At 46.9% G+C, this 21,823-nt stretch overlaps 1 protein-coding gene across 2 annotated transcripts in view; it reads right to left on the bottom strand.

The window, feature by feature from the left end:
• The window catches only part of ptpro (protein tyrosine phosphatase receptor type O), a 141,369-nt gene extending 128,392 nt beyond the window's left edge, over nucleotides 1-12,977 (bottom strand). For both annotated transcript variants that reach the window (XM_069909377.1, XM_069909376.1), the window contains exon 1: nucleotides 12,888-12,977. In XM_069909377.1, coding sequence (XP_069765478.1) covers nucleotides 12,888-12,962 — 75 coding nt within the window. In that variant the 5' untranslated portion in view covers nucleotides 12,963-12,977. The remainder of the gene's footprint in view (nucleotides 1-12,887) is intronic.
• Between the last annotated feature and the right edge of the window lie 8,846 nt (nucleotides 12,978-21,823).

Raw genomic sequence — 21,823 nt, forward strand, 5'->3', positions numbered from 1 at the left:
CGCCTCTCATCACCTACGTTTGCATTTTTCTCACCAAGATGTCCTTTGTATATCTACTGGAGAATTTCCTTGCGTAGCAACGCTGGAATCACAAACCTGATCCCTTTGAAGACCATACCTTTCACAACGGACAATTCATCTCGACATACCCAATAATCCCAAATACCCATTGGACAGTCATTCTTAGCTGGTGGCTTTCCTTTCTGTATTGTATCTTTGAGCTCTTTCATCTATCTGATCTGTTCTATCCTTGGATACTGGAAATGAGGTGATAATCACGTCAACATAGGCCTGTATCTTTGCATTAACCTCTTGGTCACTCTTTTCTTTCTGGTCAACCCCTCAAAACAGGGCATCAGCTGCAAGCATGTATTTTCCTGGCATGCAGATCATGTTCACATTGTATTTTGCAGCCTTATCAACATGCGCCGAACTCTCATGGAACCGTCATTCAGTGGTTTGGACATCATTGCGCCCAATGGTTTATGGTCTGTCTCCACTTCAAGAGCTTGTCCATAAATGCATTGAAGGAACCTTTCGCACGCACAAGTGCTGGCAAGCAGCTCTTTCTCGTTGGCTTCTGCACTTGTTAGATGCACAGGCCACAGGTTCCCATGTGTCCTAGTGCTGTTGCAGTAGGACTGCTCCAAGGCCACATTGGGATGCATTAGCTGAAATCCTGGGGCACCTTTCTGAATCATAAAACTTTAGTACAGGCTCTTCTGTTAGGACTTTTTTTTTGAGCACTCTTCTTGAGCGTTTGGCCTGATCCACTCTTTCTTCTGCTCAAGGAGTGACCCAAGTGGTGCTGACACAGATGAGGGTTGAACTTGGATAAGTTACCATCCCCAAGAAACATCTCACCTCCTCTGTTTTGGGAGCCTAACTAAATTCTCAATGGCTGATGCCTTTCTTGGATCAGGCTTCACTCCCAGTTCAGATTTGACGTCTCCTACGAAGGTCAGTGTTTTTACACCAAACTCACATTATCTTCAAATTGGCGTTCCGAATCATGTCAAGCACTTGCCTTAGTCATGCATCATGTTCATTCTTGGTGGACCCCTGTAAAATTATGTCATCCATCATGGTCTCGACCCCAGGTATACTTCCAAAGATCACGTGTATGGTTTTACAGTAGAATTCTGGTGCAGCTAAGATCCCAGATGGTAGCCAAAGAAAGCAGTATCTTCCTTGTGGAGTATTGGAAGTGCATAGTCTCGAACTTACCTCATCGAGGTTCATCTGCCAAAACCCTGATGATGTATCGAGCTTGCTAAATCACTTGGCCCGCAAACCAGGACATGATGTCCTCCCTTGTTGGCAATTTAAAATGCTCTCTCTCGGTGGCTTTATTGAAATCTCTTGGGTCCAGACATTTAAGTAATGCTCGATTTTTCTTTTGCACGATGACCCAATGTGTAGGTTCTTCAATTTTCTGTATGACTTTCATCTGTTCCATGCATGCTAGTTCTTGTTTGTCTCTAAATGCAAATGGGACTTTCTTGCAGGTGTGGACAACAGGAATTGTCTCATCTATGTGGACCATGTGTAAACCAGGTAAACATCCAAGCTCCTCAAAGACATCTGCGTACTTTCATAGATCTTCGGTCTGTGAAGCCACTAGGAACATAGGAACATTGGAAGTAGGAACACGAATAGGCCAAAAATGGCCGATCGAGCCTGCTCCGCCATTCAATAAGATCATGGCTGATCCCTAATCCTATGAAAACTCTTTTCACCAAGTTGAGCTCTTCACATGCATTCAGACTAATATTGGGTGTACTCACTTTCGACAATCTGTAGCTGTGACTTGGTGTTTGAAGGACACCTAACAGCCCCCTTTTACTGGATGTTCTTTCCAGTGTAGCCTCTCACTTTTAATTTACTGAATAAATCTTGCTCTTTACGGTGCAGATCTTGTAATCATCCATAGATAACAGATACATCTGTGCTCCGGTATCGAGCTTAAATGGAACTACTGTTTCATTCACAGTCACTGGAATGATCCATTTAATTTTACCAGCAGCTGCAATCTGGAGTGAATCCATGAAGAATTCATCCATTTCTTCATCCACTGTGTACACCTTCCTCTTGGTAGCCCCCGCTTTGCAGCACTTTGCAAAAGGATTCTTATTCCCATATTTAACCATATATAACCATATAACCACTTACAGCACAGAACAGGCCAGTTCGGCCCTACTAGTCCATGCCGTAGCAAATCCCCACCCTCCTAGTCTCACTGACCAGCACCCGGTCCATACCCCTCTAGTCCCCTCCTATCCATGTAATGATCCAGTCTTTCCTTAAATGTAACCAATGATCCCGCCTCAACCACGTCTGTCGGAAGCTCATTCCACATCCCCACCACCCTCTGCGTAAAGAAATTTCCCCTCATGTTCCCCTTATAATTTTCCCCTTTCAATCTTAAACCATGTCCTCTAGTTTGAATCTCCCCCTTTCTTAATTGAAAAAGCCTATTTACAGACAGACATTTACCCTGTCTGTCCCTTTTAAAACCTTAAACACCTCTATCAAGTCCCCTCTCAATCTTCTACGCTCCAGAGAAAAAAGCCCCAGTCTGCACAACCTTTCCTTGTAACTCAGACCCTGAAATCCTGTCAACATTCTCGTGAACCTTCTCTGCACTCTCTCTATTTTGTTTATATCTTTCCTATAATTTGGTGACCAAAACTGTACACAGTACTCCAAATTTGGCCTCACCAATGCCTTGTACAATTTCATCAGAACCTCCCTACTCTTGAATTCAATACTCCGATTTATGAAGGACAACATTCCAAATGCCTTCTTCACTACACCATCTACCTGAGTATCAGCCTTGAGGGTACTATTTACCATAACTCCTAAATCCCTTTGTGGCTCTGCACTCCTCAATTGTCTACCATTCAATGTATATGACCTATTTAAATTTGCCTTTCCAAAATGCAGCACCTCACATTTCTCTGTATTAAATTCCATCAGCCATTTCTCAGCCCACATCTCCAGCCTTCCTAAATCACCTTTTAATCTACAGTAATCTACCTCACTGTCCACAACACCACCAATCTTTGTGTCATCCGCAAACTTGCTTATCCAATTCTCTACCCCTACATCCAGATTGTTAATATCAGCGTGTGAAGCTCGGCTAAGCGTTGGCCGAAGCTCATACCTTGTTTCTGGTCACAGGAGAAAAAACTTGAATCTCTCAAATGTGACGTTTTTACTTGGAACAAAATACTCCTCAAATCTTGTCATCAGAATGTCCAATGTGAAAGCTGCATCATCAATGTGAAAACTGTTATAGATGTCCATGGCATCTTCACCCATCACGTGTAGAGATATAGATGCTTTCAGTTTTCTATCTTCTCTCCCGCTCCACCAGCCTCTAATTTTTTTTTAAATTTTTCACACTATGAACCATACTGACCAAAATACACACAAACATTTCCCTCTTGAATATACAGTGTTATTTTCTCCCCTTTTCCCCCTTCCCTTCTTCCTTCATCCCCGCCCCCCCACACTCACTCAACGTTCAACATATATGATAAATTAAAACCATTAAACAATGTCATCACACGATGAAAATAAACAAGAAATTTGTGTCATCTACTGGGTCAGTTCATTTCGTCTTCTTCTCCTTCTGTCATTTTATGTGGTGGAGGTCCGCGGTAGGACTTCTCTGTTGTGTTCCATGTACGGTTCCCAAATTTGTTCGAATACTATGATGTTATTTCTTAAATTATATGTTATTTTTTCCAATGGAATACATTTATTCATTTCTCTGTACCATTGCTGTATTCTCAGGCTATCTTCTAATTTCCAGGTTGACATAATACATTTTTTTGCTACAGCTAAGGCTATCATAATAAATCTTTTTTGTGCTCCATCCAAATCGAGTCCAAGTTCTTTACTTCTTATATTACTTAGAAGAAAGATCTCTGGATTTTTCCTATAATTTGGAAAATTGTTGCGTTTTGTGATTTTATTTAATACCTGATTTAGATCTTCCCAAAACTTTTCCACTTTCTCACATGCCCAACTTGCATGTACTGTTGTTCCCGTTTTCTTCTTACAGCCTGTTGGGTCCCATTTATTTAACTTTTGGGGCGTGGTGTATAGCCTGTGTAACCAATTATATTGTATCATGCGTAACCTCGTGTTTATTATATTTCTCATAGTTCTGGAGCATAGCTTTTCCCATGTTTCATTCTTTATCTTTATGTTTAGATCTTGTTCCCATTTTTGTTTGGGTTTACAGCTTGTTTCCTCGTTCTTTATCTCTTGCAGTTTGATGTACATGTTTTGTTATAAATCTTTTAATTATCATTGTGTCTGTAATCACATATTCAAAACTGCTTCCTTCTGGTAACCTCAGCCTGCTTCCCAATTTGTCCTTCAAGTAGGTTTTCAGTTGGTGGTATGCAAATATTGTACCATGAGTTATACCATATTTGCACTTCATTTGTTCAAAAGATAATAATTTATTTCCCGAAAAACAATTTTCTATTCTTTTGATCCCTTTTCTCTCCCATTCTCTAAAGGAAAGGTTATCTATTGTGAAAGGGTTTAGTTGATTTTGCGTCAATATTAATTTTGGTAGTTGGTAATTTGTTCTTTTCCTTTCTGCGTGAATCTTCTTCCAAATGTTGAGCAGATGGTGCAGCACTGGTGAATTCCTATGTTGCACCAGCTTTTCATCCCACTTATATAGTATATGTTCAGGTACCTTCTCCCCTATTATATCTAGCTCTAATCTGGTCCAATCTGGTTTTTCTCTTGTTTGATAAAATCTGATAGGTATCTTAATTGTGCTGCTCTATAATAATTTTTAAAGTTTGGTAGCTGTAAGCCCCCTTGTTTGTACCATTCTGTTAATTTATCTAGCGTTATCCTCGGTTTCCCCCCTTTCCTTAAGAATTTCCTTATTATTTTCTTTAGCTCCTTGAAGAATTTCTCTTGTTAGGTGAATTGGTAACGATTGGAATAGGTATTGTATCCTTGGGAAAATGTTCATTTTAATGCAATTTACCCTTCCTATCAGTGTTAGTGGTAAATCTTTCCAATGTTCTAAGTCGTCTTGTAATTTCTTCATTAATGGTTGATAATTTAATTTGTATAGATGGCCTAGATTATTATCTAGTTAAATACCTAGGTATCGGATTGCTTGTGTTTGCCATTTAAATGGTGATTCTTTCTTAAACTTTGTGAAATCTGCATTATTCATTGGCATTGTTTCACTTTTATTTGCGTTGATCTTGTACCCCGATACTTCTCCATATTCCTTCAATTTCTTATGTAATTCTTTTATTGATAATTCTGGTTCTGTTAAGTATACTATGATGTCATCTGCAAATAGACTGATTTTATATTTCTTTGCTTTTATTTTTATCCCTCATTTTATTTTCTGTTCTTATCAGTTCTGCCAATGGTTCTATAGCTAACGCGAACAGTGAGGGAGATGATGGACATCCCTGCCTAGTTGATCTGCTTAATTTAAATTGGTTTGATATATATCCATTTACTGTCACCTTCGCCAATGGTCCCTTATATAATGCTTTAATCCAATTAATATATTTCTCTGGTAGGTTGAACCTCTGTAGTACTTTGAATAAATAATTCCATTCTACTCTGTCAAAGGTTTTCTCTGCGTCTAAGGCAACTGCCACTGTTGGCGTCTTGTTTCCTTGTACTGAATGGATTAAGTTAATTAACTTACAGATATTGTCCGTTGTTCGTCTTTTCTTAATAAATCCAGTTTGATCTAGTTTTACTATTTTTGGTACACAGTCGGCCAATCTGTTTGTTAATAGTTTAGCTATTATCTTATAATCTGTGTTGAGTAGAGATATTGGTCTATACGATGCTGGTGTTAGCGGATCTTTCCCCATCTTTGGTATTACTGTAATTATTGCTGTTTTGCATGAATCTGGCATGTTTTGTGTTTCTTCAATCTGGTTCATTACTTCCAGGAGAGGAGGAATTAATAAGTCTTTAAATGTTTTATAGAATTCTATTGGGAGTCCGTCCTCTCCCGGTGTTTTATTGTTTGGTAGTTTTCAGCCTCTAATATGTTGACCCACTGTTTGAAGTGTTTCCACTTATCAGTTAGATTGCTAGTAAACTGCATTGGTGTGAGGGGGTTTAACTTATCTATGACAGGAACTATTGTCTTTTCTTACTTATACACTTCTGACACCATGTTTTGTTTGTTCTTTGAAGACAAACAACCACGTGTGGTCTTAACACTTGGACAACTTTATTTTTCGAGCTGCTTGCCCTCAACTTCTGTCATTGTCTTCTTTTTGTTCCTGCACACATTACCTTCTGAACAATATAGTTCTTTATTCTTCTTTCTTTGGCTTGGCTTCGCGGACGAAGATTTATGGAGGGGGTAAAAAAGTCCACGTCAGCTGCAGGCTCGTTTGTGGCTGACCAGTCCGATGCGGGACAGGCAGACACGATTGCAGCGGTTGCAAGGGAAAATTGGTTGGTTGGGGTTGGGTGTTGGGGTTTTCCTCCTTTGCCTTTTGTCAGTGAGGTGGGCTCTGCGGTCTTCTTCAAAGGAGGCTGCTGCCCGCCAAACTGTGAGGCGCCAAGATGCACGGTTTGAGGCGTTATCAGCCCACTGGCGGTGGTCAATGTGGCAGGCACCAAGAGATTTCTTTAGGCAGTCCTTGTACCTTTTCTTTGGTGCACCTCTGTCACGGTGGCCAGTGGAGAGCTCGCCATATAATACGATCTTGGGAAGGCGATGGTCCTCCATTCTGGAGACGTGACCCATCCAGCGCAGCTGGATCTTCAGCAGCGTGGACTCGATGCTGTCGACCTCTGCCATCTCGAGTACCTCGACGTTAGGGGTGTGAGCGCTCCAATGGATGTTGAGGATGGAGCGGAGACAACGCTGGTGGAAGCGTTCTAGGAGCCGTAGGTGGTGCCGGTAGAGGACCCATGATTCGGAGCCGAACAGGAGTGTGGGTATGACAACGGCTCTGTATACGCTTATCTTTGTGAGGTTTTTCAGTTGGTTGTTTTTCCAGACTCTTTTGTGTAGTCTTCCAAAGGCGCTATTTGCCTTGGCGAGTCTGTTGTCTATCTCATTGTCGATCCTTGCATCTGATGAAATGGTGCAGCCGAGATAGGTAAACTGGTTGACCGTTTTGAGTTTTGTGTGCCCGATGGAGATGTGGGGGGGCTGGTAGTCATGGTGGGGAGCTGGCTGATGGAGGACCTCAGTTTTCTTCAGGCTGACTTCCAGGCCAAACATTTTGGCAGTTTCCGCAAAGCAGGACGTCAAGCGCTGAAGAGCTGGCTCTGAATGGGCAACTAAAGCGGCATCATCTGCAAAGAGTAGTTCACGGACAAGTTTCTCTTGTGTCTTGGTGTGAGCTTGCAGGCGCCTCAGATTGAAGAGACTGCCATCCGTGCGGTACCGGATGTAAACAGCGTCTTCATTGTTGGGGTCTTTCATGGCTTGGTTCAGCATCATGCTGAAGAAGATTGAAAAGAGGGTTGGTGCGAGAACACAGCCTTGCTTCACGCCATTGTTAATGGAGAAGGGTTCAGAGAGCTCATTGCTGTATCTGACCCGACCTTGTTGGTTTATACACATAACAACACACATTACAATACAGTCCAACGAATACAACACTGCTAAGTCACCTTTCTTCCTTCCATGTATGTGGAATTTGTTTCATTGTTCTCTCGTCTCCAAGAGGCAGTTTTTTCTCTACAGTAATTGTTACCACAGCACCTTTGATCTGTACACTATCGCACACATTCTATTGGTTCTTGGCAACCTCTGCAACTTAGAATGCATTTATCTACCCACATTCTCCAGTTCTAAAACATTGCCTGTTTATCTCTGTACAGGTGCTGACTGACCTGCGGTACTCTTCCAGCAATTTCCATTTTTTGTTTATGATTCAAACACATTTTAGCAAGGTAGACTTTGAGAACATTAACCCTGGTGGGGGAAAATCTAGGGCTTGAAGGTGTAGCATCAGGATGATGGCTCGTTCACTAATGACCAGAATCTATGAACAAGCCATGAAATACGGTGTTTTGCAACAGCATCATTGCGCAAACATTTATATTATGAACGATCTTACAACATTACTATATTAAAAAAATAGTGCACAAAAAGTAAGGCAGTGTCTTTGGTTCATTGATCTGATGGCAGTGGAGAAGAAGCTGTCTTTGTACCGCTGAGTGCTCGTCTTTAGGCTCCTATACATTTTCACCGATGGCAGCAGAGTGAAGAGGTCATGCCTGGGTGGTGGGGGTCTTTGAGGATAGAGGCTGCATTTTTAAGACACCGCCTCATGTAGATGTCCTCAATGGAGTGGAGTCTGGTGCCTGTGATGTCTCAGGCCAAGTTAACCACACTCTGGAGTTTATTCTTGACCTGAGAGTTGGTGGCTCCATTCCAGGCAGTGATACAACCAGCCAGAATGCTCTCAACCTGTAGAAGTTTATGAGAGTCTTCAGTGACGTACCAAATCTCCTCAGATATCTAAAAAGTATAGCCGCTGGCGAGCCTTCTTTGTGATTGCATCAATGTGGAGGCTCCAGGACAAATCCTCAGAGATGTTGACACCCAGGAATTTTAAGTTCTTGACCCTCACCACTACTGAGCCCTTGATGAGGACTGGAATGCGTTCCCCTGACTTTCTCCTGAAATCCACAATCATCTCCTTGGTTTTGCTGATGTTGAGTGCAAGGTTGGCATCCTGTACACTTCCTCATTGTTGGTTTTCATTCTGCCATTAACTGTGGTGTCATCAGAAAACTTGTAGATAGCATTGGAATTGTATCTGGCCACACAGTCATGATACAGTGGGCTAAGCACCATCCTTTGGGAGCACCTGTGTTGATAATCAGTGAGAAGATGTGGTTTCCAATTCGTACTGACTGTGGTCTTCCCATGAGAAAGTCAAGGATCCAGTTGTGGCAGTGTGGTACATGGGCCTAGAGCTTGTAGCTTCTTGACCAGCACTGAGGGAATAATGGTATTGAAGGCCGAGCTGTACTCAATGAAGAGCAGCCGTATGTATGATTTGCTGTTTTCAAGGTGTTCCAGAGCTGAGTAGAGAGCCAGTGATATTGCATCTGCTGTGAAGCGATGCGAATTACAATGGGTCCAGATCTTTGCTTAAGTATGTGGTTATTCTGGCCATGACCAGCCTCTCAAAGCATTTCATCACAGTAGAAGATAGTGCTCCTGGGTGATCATCATTAAGGCAGCTCACAATGCTCTTCTTGGGCTCCGGAACGATTGATGTCCTTTTGAAGCAGGTGGGAACCTCTGACTGCAGCAATGAGAGGTTGAAAATGTCAGTGAACACTCTGGCTTGTTTGTTGGAGCAAATTTTCAGTACCTTGCCAGGTATGCCATCAGGCCTAACACCTTGCGATGGTTCACCCTCTTGAATGATGTTCTGACGTTACCATCAGAGACAGATATCACAAGGATTCTAGTAGGCACTGTTTGCTTCTTCTCAAAGCAGACATAAGTATTCAGCTCATTGGTTAGTGAAACATCACAGCCATCTATAGTGTTCACCTCACTTTGTAGGCTGTAATGGCCTGCACTCCCTGCCATAGCTGGCATCTATTGGTCTCCATCTCTAGCTTCCCCTGGAATGGCCACTTTGCTTCACAGGTGGCTTTCTGCACGTTGAATCTGGATTTTGTGTAAAGATTCCCATCCCTGGCCTTGTTCTCATTCTCAGCAGGTTGCAAATTCTCGGATTCATCCAGGACTTCTGGTTAAGGAGCACAATCAGTATGTGTGCATGGGCACATACTCGTCCACCCTGGTCCTGATGAAGTCAGTGACACCTGTTGAATATTCATTCAAGTCCACGGATGAGTTCTTGAATATGTTCCAGTCCACCGATTCAATGCAGTCCGGCAGACGCTCATCCGCCTCCCTCGACCTTACTTCTGGAGTAGAAGTACAGCCAGGTGATCAGACTTACCGAAGTGTGGTCATGGTTTGGCTCAGTATGCATTTTTCATGGTGGTGTAGCAAGGTTGATTGTGTTGGTTCCCCTGGTCTCTCATGTGATATGTTGGTGGTATACCAATGAGGAGGAATTTCCTCTCGGGAGAACATTGCGGGTTAGGAGTCATTATTCTCGGGGCTGAGGAAGATAATGGGAACCAAGGGCCTGGAGATAAGCCAGGTAAGTGCTCGAGTGTCTTTGTTGGAGAAAGCAGCTCAAGGGGGTAATTGGTCCCTGCTTTTGTTTTCCGTGGCTTTTGTATCCATCTGGGTTAGTGACTTTTGAAAGGCAATGCTCCAACACCCTCCCTCAATCAACAGGCACTTTTACACAGCCGCAGAGAAGCAGAACATTTCCGCAAACGTATTTGCTAAATTCCATCCCGCAATTTTTCCACCAAGACCCCGACACATTTTTACGGAGCAGCTGCAGTGTAAATTGACCGCAGGCACTCCATGAGAAACTGGGCTAACGAATACGATGTTTCCCCCCCTCCGACAAGCTCTGCCACGCAGGAAGACAGTCTAAAAGTGCTGTGTGAGCGGCCGTTCCTTGATTTCTGTGTAAAAATCCATACATGCTTTGCTGGTCTCTAGAGCGATTCTGAACACAGCACCGTCTGATTCCATGGCAACAAATCTACTAACTGGGCTGTAGCTCAGAAAATTCCACAAGTAGTTGCACGACCAATGCTTTTGAAATTCAACGATTAATTTGAGATATTTAAATGTATCTTGAGCAAAATTGTGAAATGAAATACTGCATGCAAGCAGTCAACTCCAGTTCAGGAGATTGACCTGGACATTATGCAACAATAACTGCCTATCATTCCTGTTCATACCACACACATCTTGCATTATGCAAAACCAGATACAGTTCTCCTCATTTTCTATTAGAGCAACGGTATTTCTTCCACATTTAATTTCACGCTGCAAAATGGGCCCAGAGCTCAGCTGCTCTCAATAATTGAGCCCACATTACATGTGAAAATTCATTCACAGCTGGATCACAAAATAGGAATCTTACACATTAACATGCTTTTATCCAGGACGAGGTTTGACATCAAAATGAGGATTAGTGTGAAAAAAAGCAAAACAAATTTACATGGAGAGACAGTGGATTTTGATGTAACACATTACATTTACAATTCTGTTCAACAGAACTGACCAGCATTTATTCTACATGGTGGCACCGACAGCATTTTCAACCCAAGTGTATTCAGAGCACTTAACATCAGAGGTTCCTACCTGTATAAATTTCATGAACACATAGAAGCAAGGAGGGATGATCAATTAGAGCTCCATCCCTTTCCTAACCCAGGAGAAGTGATTGGTACTCTTGCTCAGGAGTGCCAACTCATTACATTAGGACCAACCTAACCCTTATTGCCCATCTCTCAACATGTACATCTATCAAGCCTTTAACAGTGCCAAGACTTCATCAGAAGTCCTTTGCATCCAATGAGGTGGTCATTGTTGAGGTGCACAAAACATAATAACCAATTTATACACAACAAATAGCAATGCAATGCTGGGCGGATGACTCATTTGTGTTATGTTATTCGAGAGCCCAGGGAATACATTCCTTGCTCTAATTCAGAAGAATGCCAGATCATCTACCACATCCAAAGGAACTTTTAAGGGCGGCACAGTTGCCATAGCGGATAGCGCAATGCCTTTACGGTGTCAGTGATTGGGACCGGACTGTCTATAAGGAGTTTGTACGTTCCCCCCGGGTCCATGTGGGTTTTCTCCAGGGCCTCTGGTTTCCTCCCACCGTTCAAAACGTACCAGAAGTGTAGGTTCACTGGGCACCACAGACTCATGGGCCAAAATGGCCAGTTACCGTGCTGTATGGCTAATTAAAAAAAAATTAAAGTGGGCACACTCTTGGCTTCTGTCTCATACAAGACCAGAACTCTTGTGTGGGACTCCCTCAAACTGAACTCAATCTGATTGGATGAGAAAGGTTTTTTTAAAAAAATGCTCACATTACTAGATATAATTAACAAGGATTCGGACTGTGCAAGTTTTTTTTTAATTGTAGAAGACTTCAAAGTAGCAATCCATTAAACAAAATATTGAAGCTGGAAACTTTCCAGACTTATTAGAATACAGTCTTAATACAACATATCTATTCATTATTGCTGATCCACGGATACAATGGTGCGTTGCCATCGATCTGGAGACGACTGATATACCCTGATTTGTATTGACACAAATGTACCTCTTCAGTGTCTCTCCACCCCACCACCCCCCGTAAAAAAATCTATGCAAGCGTGGCACAGAAAACCATCTCTGCTTCTTTCATGTTCACCTTCTCCAAGAACCAATTTAGTTCCATCAAAAAAAAATCTAACCTTAGTTGGGCTTTTGTCAAATGTATCAAAATATAGTCACACAGACCAGCGAACCACAAAGGACCAGTCCTGTGCGTGGGACTAGTTTTAAAAAGTCAAGGGAGGAAACGGGTCTATTTCAGGGCAATGCAATGGGAGGTGGGGGTAAAAAAAAAAGGGGTCAACGTTGCAACAGCCCCTTCGGTTCATTAGAAAATACATCAGGTTTGTTGCGTTTTTTTGTGATTTCCCACAATTTTACAAAATAAAAAGCTTGATTGTTAGCAGATTTCCTTTCTGAAAGAAAGTGTCCAGGAAGCAGGATTAAATCCACACTAGAACCGGTGTCAAGGTGCTTCATTGTGTCCTATATTACGCCAAGTCGACCCTTGGGATTTTTTTAAATGGACGGGAAAAGGGGGGGGGGCGGGAAAAGGGTGCTAGTGAACGAATTATTGATATAAATGGAACAGAATAACCCCAGCCCTTCTCCTTGTGCCCGGGTCGATGCTGCTCGAAGCGTTCTCAGGCTCCGTGGCACCTACCTTCACGGCGAAAAGGAAACAAGTGATGAAGGGGACCATTGAGCAAACGGCCCCTCTCTGCAGCTCCCAATGCATTTAATGGAGATGGAGAATCCTGGCAACAGGCAAGGCTGCTGCCACACAGACAATGGCGCTGCCTCCGCTCGCTCTGTATATGCTGCAGACCGTGTCTCTCCCCTCCTCCTCCTCCTCCTCTCTCTCCTCCTCTCTCCCCTCCTCCTTCCCCTCTCTCCCCTCCTCCTCTCTCCCCTCCTTCCCTCCCCTCCTCCCTTCTCCCTCCCCTCCTCCCTTCTCCCTCCCCTCCCCTCCTCCCCTCTCCCTCCCCTCCTCCCCTCCTCCCCTCCTCCCTCCCCTCCTCCCCCCTCTCCCCCTCCTCCCCTCTCCCCCCCTCTCCCCCCCCCTCCCCTCTCCCTCCCCTCCTCCCCTCTCCCCCTCCTCCCCTCTCCCCCTCCTCCCCTCTCCCCCTCCTCCCCTCTCCCCCTCCTCCCCTCTCCCCCTCCTCCCCTCTCCCCCTCCTCCCCTCTCCCCCTCCTCCCCTCTCCCCCTCCTCCCCTCTCCCCCTCCTCCCCTCTCCCCCTCCTCCCCTCTCCCCCTCCTCCCCTCTCCCCCTCCTCCCCTCTCCCCCTCCTCCCCTCTCCCCCTCCTCCCCTCTCCCCCTCCTCCCCTCTCCCCCTCCTCCCCTCTCTTCCCCCTCCTCCCCTCTCTTCCCCCTCCTCCCCTCTCTCCCCCCTCCTCCCCTCTCTCCCCCCTCCTCCCCTCTCTCCCCCCTCCTCCCCTCTCTCCCCCCTCCTCCCCCTCCTCCCCTCTCTCCCCCCTCCTCCCCTCTCTCCCCCCTCCTCCCCCTCCTCCCCTCTCTCCCCCCTCCTCCCCTCTCTCCCCCCTCCTCCCCTCTCTCCCCCCTCCTCCCCTCTCTCCCCCCTCCTCCCCTCTCTCCCCCCTCCTCCCCTCTCTCCCCCTCCTCCCCTCTCTCCCCCCTCCTCCTCTCTCTCCCCCCTCCTCCTCTCTCTCCCCCTCCTCCTCTCTCTCCCCCCTCCTCCTCTCTCTCCCCCCTCCTCCTCTCTCTCCCCCCTCCTCCTCTCTCTCCCCCCCTCCTCCTCTCTCTCCCCCCTCCTCCTCCTCTCTCTCCCCCCTCCTCTCTCCCTTCTCCCCTCCTCTCTCCCCTCCCCCCCCTCTCTCTTTTACTGTCACGACTGTGGGAACCAATTCTGCGCTGTCCTTCTCTTTCCTCCTCCTCTCCAACATCCAGACTGATCAGTTCCTTGTGATCTCCCCCATCCGCGAGGGGTTGTGCAATGGGCTCAATGAGCAAGGCAGCTTCTCTACCCAAAGTACAAAGCTCTTTCCCTGCCCCCAACCCCTCCCCGCAGCTCTCCCAAGACTGCAGCGATGTGACCAGCCCAGGGAGCTTTCCCTTCCTTCCCCATGATCGGAATGCCTGCAAAAGACGGAGGGAACCAGCAAAAGAGGAGGGCGGGGCGATTGGGAGACGATCCCTCCGCTTCATTGAATGTTCATTTGAGGCTATTGCAAAAATTGAGGTGATTCGGATGAACGTCATTTCAATTAATTTCCAACGCAGGGGGCTTTGTCCTTGAGCCCTTGAAGAATGAACACAGTATTATGCAACACCTGTCATAGGAATTTAGAATGGATGGACAAGTGAATAAAAAGGCTTTATTAATTCAGGATAATAGCCAACTTTGTAACTATTGGTTTTGTCCATGTTACACACACTGTCTGCAGTCCAGGCCTCCCTATATCAATTAAATCTATGATAACCAAAACAGCATGCTCCTGTGATGAGTTGACTGATATTCTTCCCCCCACCACAATTATTAGAAATATTAACTGGGATTCACTGGTTTATTATTTATAATTACTTTCGGAGTCCACAAAAATGGCTCTATCTATAATTCATGCTCAAAACCAAATAATGTGGTGGATCTCTCCCTGCACAAGGCTGCATTGGTTCTGAGATGGCTGGAGAGTGGGAGGGAGATCTCTGCCAAGAGAGACGGGGGGGGGGGGGGAAGGCGGCTGAGAGTGGAAGGGTGATGCTGGGGGAACTCAGCCGATCTTGCAGCGTCCGGAGCGAAAGGGTGCTGGCAAGGGTGGGAGGGGCCTGGCTCAAGAGGGAAGGGAGGCCAGTTCCCCCTTTTCCACTGGTGCCCTGGTCTGAACGCTGGCATCAAATGTTGTCATTTTGCGCCTGGGGATTCACCACAGTGTGCACAGCGAGCCTGGAAAATTGGCAATTTGTGGCATGCATGTGCCATCAGAGCCTGGATATTATTCACCCCCACCCCGCCCCAAGCCCGACGACCCCAACACCCCTTGTGTGATTTATTTCAAACAGAATACTTTTCAGACCAGAGAAAGAATAATTTGCATTAGTACTTTTACTATAACTGCCCAGGTGAGGGTTCGGAGTTGGGCGTCAGGAGCTCTGGTGACTGGAGCTCCCAACTCCCTACTCCAAACACTCCCCTTGGCCTACAGCGGAGCTCTCGATGCCTGACTCCGGACCCTCCCCTCAGCTTACACCGGAGCTCCCAACACCTGACTCCGAACTTTGGCCACTCCACTCTGGCTCGGGAAACACCGCTCATTGCTTTCATTCAGCGAATGTTGGCCTTTAAAGTAGGCAGTGGATTTTTTTTAAAAATGAAATGACTGTTGTGTTTTTTAAGGTGTAGATAATTTTTCAATATCTCAATATATCCAACACAACATTGGATATGACTACTTTAGGGTTCTACCGCAGTGAGGACAGGTATGGAAGGTAAAGCAGATGGCGTGGCAGCAGCGAGGGATAGTTGTGGGTTGAAGTAGGTTTTAACAGGGGGGTGTAATTTCAGTGCTTGCCATAGGCACTATTTCCCCTGGAGATGCCACTGCTGGTCAGAGTAGATGAGGCTGGTGAGAGTGGGAGTACAAGGGGGCTGGCAAGAGTAGAAGGAGGCTGGTGATTGTGGGAGGGGGCTGTCGAGTTTGGGAGGGGACTGGTGAGAGTGGGAGGGACTGGCCAGAGTCCATGCCATCTGCTGTGGGTGGGAGGCAGTTGGCAAGAGTGGGAGAGAGCTGGCAAGATTGCTAGGTGCCAGGTGAATTTGTGAGGGGTCTGGGGAGAGGGGGCTCTGGCAACAGAGGGAGGGATATCACGAACTGGGATAGATCTGGCGAGAGTGGGAGACAGTTGGTGAAAGTGGGAGGGAGGTGAGGACGTGGGAGAGATGAGGACGTGGGAGAGATTAAGCTAGTGGTCGGGGGCTGGCGAGAATGGAAGCAGGATGGCGAGTGAGGGGTGTTGTTGGCAGAATGAAAAGGGGCTGTAATCCTCTATGAGATCACCCTCCTGTGCTCCAAGGAATAAAGCCCAGCCTGATCAACCTCCCCCTACAGCTCAGGCCCCCAAGTCCTGGCAACATCCTTGTGAATCCTCTCTGCACCCTCTCCATCTTGACATCTTTCCCATACAGCAACATGGTGTCCAAAATTGATCGCAGTACTCCAAAGATAACCAGCCTATAGGAAATGACAGTTCACACAAACTGAAGAGTTTTAATTTTGTGAATCTGCAGGGGGTCATCTACTGCACCCAGTGCCCCGTTGTGGTCTCGTCTACATGAGAGAGACTGGATGCAGACTGGGTGGTCGCTTCGTTGAGCACCTCGGTTCTGTCCGTTGCAATAGATTGGATCCCCAGTGGCCATCCATTTTAACTCCTCGTCCCGTTCCCTTGCTGACGTGTCTCCTCATGGTCTCATGCGCTGCCAGACTGAGATCACCGGCAAACTGGAGGAACAACACCTCATCCTCCATTTGGGGACCCTCCAACCTGATGGCATTAACATCAACTTTTCTGGTTCTGATAGACACCGCCCTGTCAACCCCCCCACCCCCCACAATCTTCTTCCCCCTGTCCCCTCTTGTTCTCTCTCTCTCTCTCTCAAGCATGCTTTTTAAGGTGCAACCCCGTATTAAAACCGGCTCAGTTTTTTTAATAAAAAGGTGAATTTACCTTTTATGGTGATGGCCCATAATGCGGATCCATCATTGCCTTTACGGAGAGCGGCGCAGGGAGCCGAACTGAGGGAGGAGGGGTAAGTGATGCAGTAGCGCCGCCTGTCACCGTGACGTCAAACATATGCACGGGCAAGTGAAAAATTAATATAGACATTCCCTCCCACCCAAAAGAACAAAAGCCTTTCACCATCACCCTTGTGAATAGAGTAATGAATATACTGAGCACTTTAAAACTCACGTTTGGGTTGCAGGTGGACGGCGTCATCGCGATGCCATCAGCCCTCCCCTTTGCAGGTGCTTTCAGCGACATTCATTTTATGGAGGAACTTGAGCTCCACCTTTAAGTGTACCCCTCCAGCTCCAGCTTCCATCTGCCTTCACATTTTAATGGAGGTAAATGTGCAATTTAAAGACGGAGGATCTCTGCCTTTTCATTCACCTTTTTTCTCCATAAAAAGGGCCTCTCTCAACCCCCCCCCACCACTCCTATTTCCTTTCACAGAGCCAGAATCAAAACTCACCTATCCTCTTATCATACACCCAGCACAGAAACAGGCCATCTCGGCCCTTCTAGACTGCACCGAACCAACTGCTCTCCTCTAGCCCCACCTACCTGTACCCTGCCCGTAACCCTCCATTCCCTCCCATCCATATACCTATCCAATTTTTCCTTAAATGACAAAATGGACCCTGCCCCTACAACTTCTCCTAGAAGCACGTTCTTCATAGCCACCACTCTCCAATTGAAGAAGTTCCCCCTTATGTTACTTCTAAACTTTTGCCCCTTAACTCGTGACCTCTTGTTTCAATCTCTCCTACCCTCAAGGGAAAAAGCCGCTCCACATCAGCTCTATCTATCCCCCTCATAATCTTAAATACCCCTATCAAATCCCCTCTCAACACCTTTCATTGGTTGGTCTAGACTTCACTCCCTCCCATTCTTCCTGCTTTCTCTCTCCACTCTTTAATAATGGATGCCTGTCTGCCTTTTTACTTGTATGATCAAGGCCCAGTGCCCTCCGTAATGTTTGGGACGAAGATACTTTTTCCCCTTTATTTGCCCAATGTGGTCCACAGTTTTACATTTGTAATGAAACAATTCAGATGTGATGAAAGAGCACATTCTAGATTTTAGTCAAGGTTATTTATATACATTTTGGTTTGACCATGTAGAAATTACAGCATTTGTACTAGGCGCTTTCAAATTGCAGCAGCCGGGAAGGCCTGCGAGGACCTGGCAGAGTGGCTCCAGCAGCATGGGGGATTATGGGGGTGAGGAAGACGGCCATTGCTCCCATACTCCCGTGTCGAGCTGTTGCCGTGCAGCATTCTCCCCCCCCCCACCGCCTCCCTCCACGGTAGCCGCACTGCCCCCCCCACCAGATCTCAACAGAACCTCCCCCTCCCTCTCGCAGCAGCGGCTCGTCTTGGCACCCCCTCCTGATTGAGGCACCTCCCCCCCCCCCCGTTCGTGGCAGTGGCACTTCCCAGCAGCACCCCCCCACCCACCGATCAAAGGGATAATATATAACAAGTGCTGTAATTTCTGCATGGTCAAACCAAAATATATGTAAATAACCTTGAATAAAATCTGGAATGTGCACCTTAATGATCATTTCTGTATTTGCAGTGCAATCACAGAGTCTGCAGACTTTCCTGTTTCACTCCATTCCTTGAAATGTATTCAAGGGATACTTTTCCTGAAGACGCTCTTCTCTCTTTGAAGGGAGTTCTGTGAGGAGCTCCTCACTGCTGCCCATCTGGACTCCCTGATGCTCCTCAAGCTTTATGACCATGTACTTGCACAGACTCACATCCTCAGCCACGTGACCGTCCTGCCCCTCAGGGAATCCTGCACGCGGACATCCAAGCCCCTTTGGAGCACCGTTTTCTTTCCCCATTTGGAAAATAATTTGTGCACCAAGTGCATGACCGTACACTTCCCTGCATTACATTCCATTTGCCCCCCTTCTCCCGACCAGTTCTTGTCCCCCTGCTTCCTCAACACCACCCACCCCTCCGCCTATCGTCATGCTATCTGCTACAAAGCCATCAATTCTAGCACCCAAATCCTTTGCAGAACGCAGGAAACATAGTGGACGACACTCAACCCTGCAGAACACCACCACCAGTCACTGGCAGCCAGCCAGAAAAGGCTCCCTTTATTCAATTCCCATGGGGCAAGTTCTAAAGTGATCTGGTCCTGATTAAGTTTCTTCAAATCTGAGACATCAGGTCCGTTTCCCTCACTGCATCCGCTGAGATCGATTCTTGTCAGGTTACAGCTGTCACCGCAGTATTTTTTTAAACTGGCAGCGCTGCTGTTGCTGCTTTCCCGAGGAGAGCTGGGAGCGAAGTCGCGGTGCTCCCCCGCAGGGTGCCACCGTGCAGTTCAACTGCCGTCGGCTCCTTACAAGCCTTAAATGGCTTGTTAGAGGGGCAAATGGTGGCTTATTTTAAAATCCGGCAATGGCGGGGTCTGGGCCCAATATGGCAGTACCTTCGATCGGCAGCCGTCTCGTGGGGTTTCGTGCTCCGGGGAAGCAGAGGAGCGAAGCATGGCACCAGAGAAAAGGGAGACCACACAGGATGGTGATCACCAGCGAGGGGCTCTGAGGCTGAAGAACGCACAGGGGACAGGCTGTTGGGGACTTGAGGTGTGGCACGTGGGCTGCCGGCGACTGTGGTTAAAGGACTCGCACCCGGCTGCGGACTGGCTGAAGGGGTACCAGGTGGGAAATCTGGGACACGAGGGAGCGCTGGAAGCTTCCTGATCATGTTGGAGGTGTGCACCTGGAGCTCAGGTTGCTGAAGACTGTGGAGTCTGCAGGAGTGCGAGAGGCAAGGCCATGGAGATTTGATGACTGGGGCAGACTCCCTTTTGCTTCTCTTTCTCTGGTTGTAAGGGGCACTGGGCAATTTTTGCTGATAACGAATTTTTGCCTCACGGCAGACAAAAGGAAATTTTGTGTAATATCACATTTTCTATTTTATTACAAGACAATAAAATAATCTTGAAACTTGTACAGCAGAGGGCAGCAATAGTAATGTAAGGTCACAGCACAGCAATGAATTGACTCACGGCCAGTGGATGTGAATACAGATGTGTCAATCAAACCTGCATACTACCAAGTCACACATGCAGAGGAGGCAGCCCTGGCCATAAGGAGGGTCCAGAATGCATGGTCGAGGTTTGGACCTTCATGTTAACTTAACTGGGAGGGGAGCTGCTCCTTCACAGCACCAGGTAAACCTGTTCAACACTGGCAAAAATACGCAAAGGTTTGGCCAAAGTGGGAAGGGGCTGGGGAGAGCAGGAGTAGGCTGGGGAACGGGAGGTGGCTGGTGAATATGGGTGGATGGTAGTGACAGGAGGATGTGACAAGACAGCGTGGGAGAGGTCATTTTGAAAATGAGGGTGGGAGGTGACTGAAGTGAGTGGAAGGGGGAAAGGAGGCTGGCGAGAATGCAGGTCCCTTGTCAGTGATAGATGGTTGCTGGCAGTGGGAGGTGGATGGCGTGGGTAGACGGGAAGTGGGGAACTGGGAGGGATCTGGTGAGAGTGGGAGGGGGCTTGCAAGAGTGGGAGGGGGCTGGGAAAAGTGTAAGATGAATCATGACCAAAGTCGTACTTGGCTCCTGGCATTTAACACACCAAGCAAATCAGATTAATCCAAAGCAGCTCCCTGCCATTCCAGAAACCTGCCTGTCATCAACAGAGGGATGGTGCTGTTACTTAGTGTAATAGAGAACCCCTCATCCTTCTCTCCACAGAGAACTGTTCTATCCTCTCCAATCTAACCTTGCATCTGTTGTCCTTTGACCTTGGATCCATTCATGTTCATCTCTCCAGTGCCTTTCAAATCCAGAACTTGGGTGTTGGGCTGAAGGGTCTTCTTGCATGCGCCCTGTGATTTCCATCAGCTGGGAGGGAGAGGCAACTGCCCGCACCTACAGGTCACACAGCAGGCCAAAATAACAATAACTGGCTCGCCCATAACCCTTGCCTGCCGTTGCCCTAGCTGAGTTGGCTGATGGCTCGGGTGTGGCGGTGGAGGCTGCAGGAATACAGGAGGCAAAGCCATGGACATTTAGTGACTGGTGGGGGGGGGGGGGTGGGGGAGGGAATTCTCTTTTGCTTCTCTTTCTCTTCCTGGGCAATTTTTGCTGATAACAAATCTTTGACAGTGGCATCACTAGGGTTGGTGTCACCCAGTGCAGTAACTCACAGTGTCTCCCCATCTCCACAACCATCGATGAACCTCCTCCCATACCAGACCGTATAGTAATGGTTTTTGTACTAATGTTACATCACTGAATGCAATGTCAAAATTCAAATTACACCTTTAAATTACAATATCATCTCTTTGGCTTGGCTTCGCGGACAAAGATTTATGGAGGGGGTAAAAAGTCCACGTCAGCTGCAGGCTCGTTTGTGGCTGACAAGTCCGATGCGGGACAGGCAGACACGGTTGCAGCGGTTGCAGGGGAAAATTGGTTGGTTGGGGTTGGGTGTTGGGTTTTTCCTCCTTTGCCTTTTGTCAGTGAGGTGGGCTCTGCGGTCTTCTTCAAAGGACGTTGCTGGCCGCCAAACTGTGAGGCGCCAAGATGCACGGTTTGAGGCGTTATCAGCCCACTGGCGGTGGTCAATGTGGCAGGCACCAAGAGATTTCTTTAGGCAGTCCTTGTACCTTTTCTTTGGTGCACCTCTGTCACGGTGGCCAGTGGAGAGCTCGCCATATAACACGATCTTGGGAAGGCGATGGTCCTCCATTCTGGAGACGTGACCCATCCAGCGCAGCTGGATCTTCAGCAGCGTGGACTCGATGCTGTCGACCTCTGCCATCTCGAGTACTTCGACGTTAGGGATGAAAGCGCTCCAATGGATGTTGAGGATGGAGCGGAGACAA

This window comes from Narcine bancroftii, chromosome 13 (genome assembly GCF_036971445.1).
Source record: "Narcine bancroftii isolate sNarBan1 chromosome 13, sNarBan1.hap1, whole genome shotgun sequence".
NCBI classification, from domain to species: Eukaryota; Metazoa; Chordata; class Chondrichthyes; order Torpediniformes; family Narcinidae; genus Narcine; species Narcine bancroftii.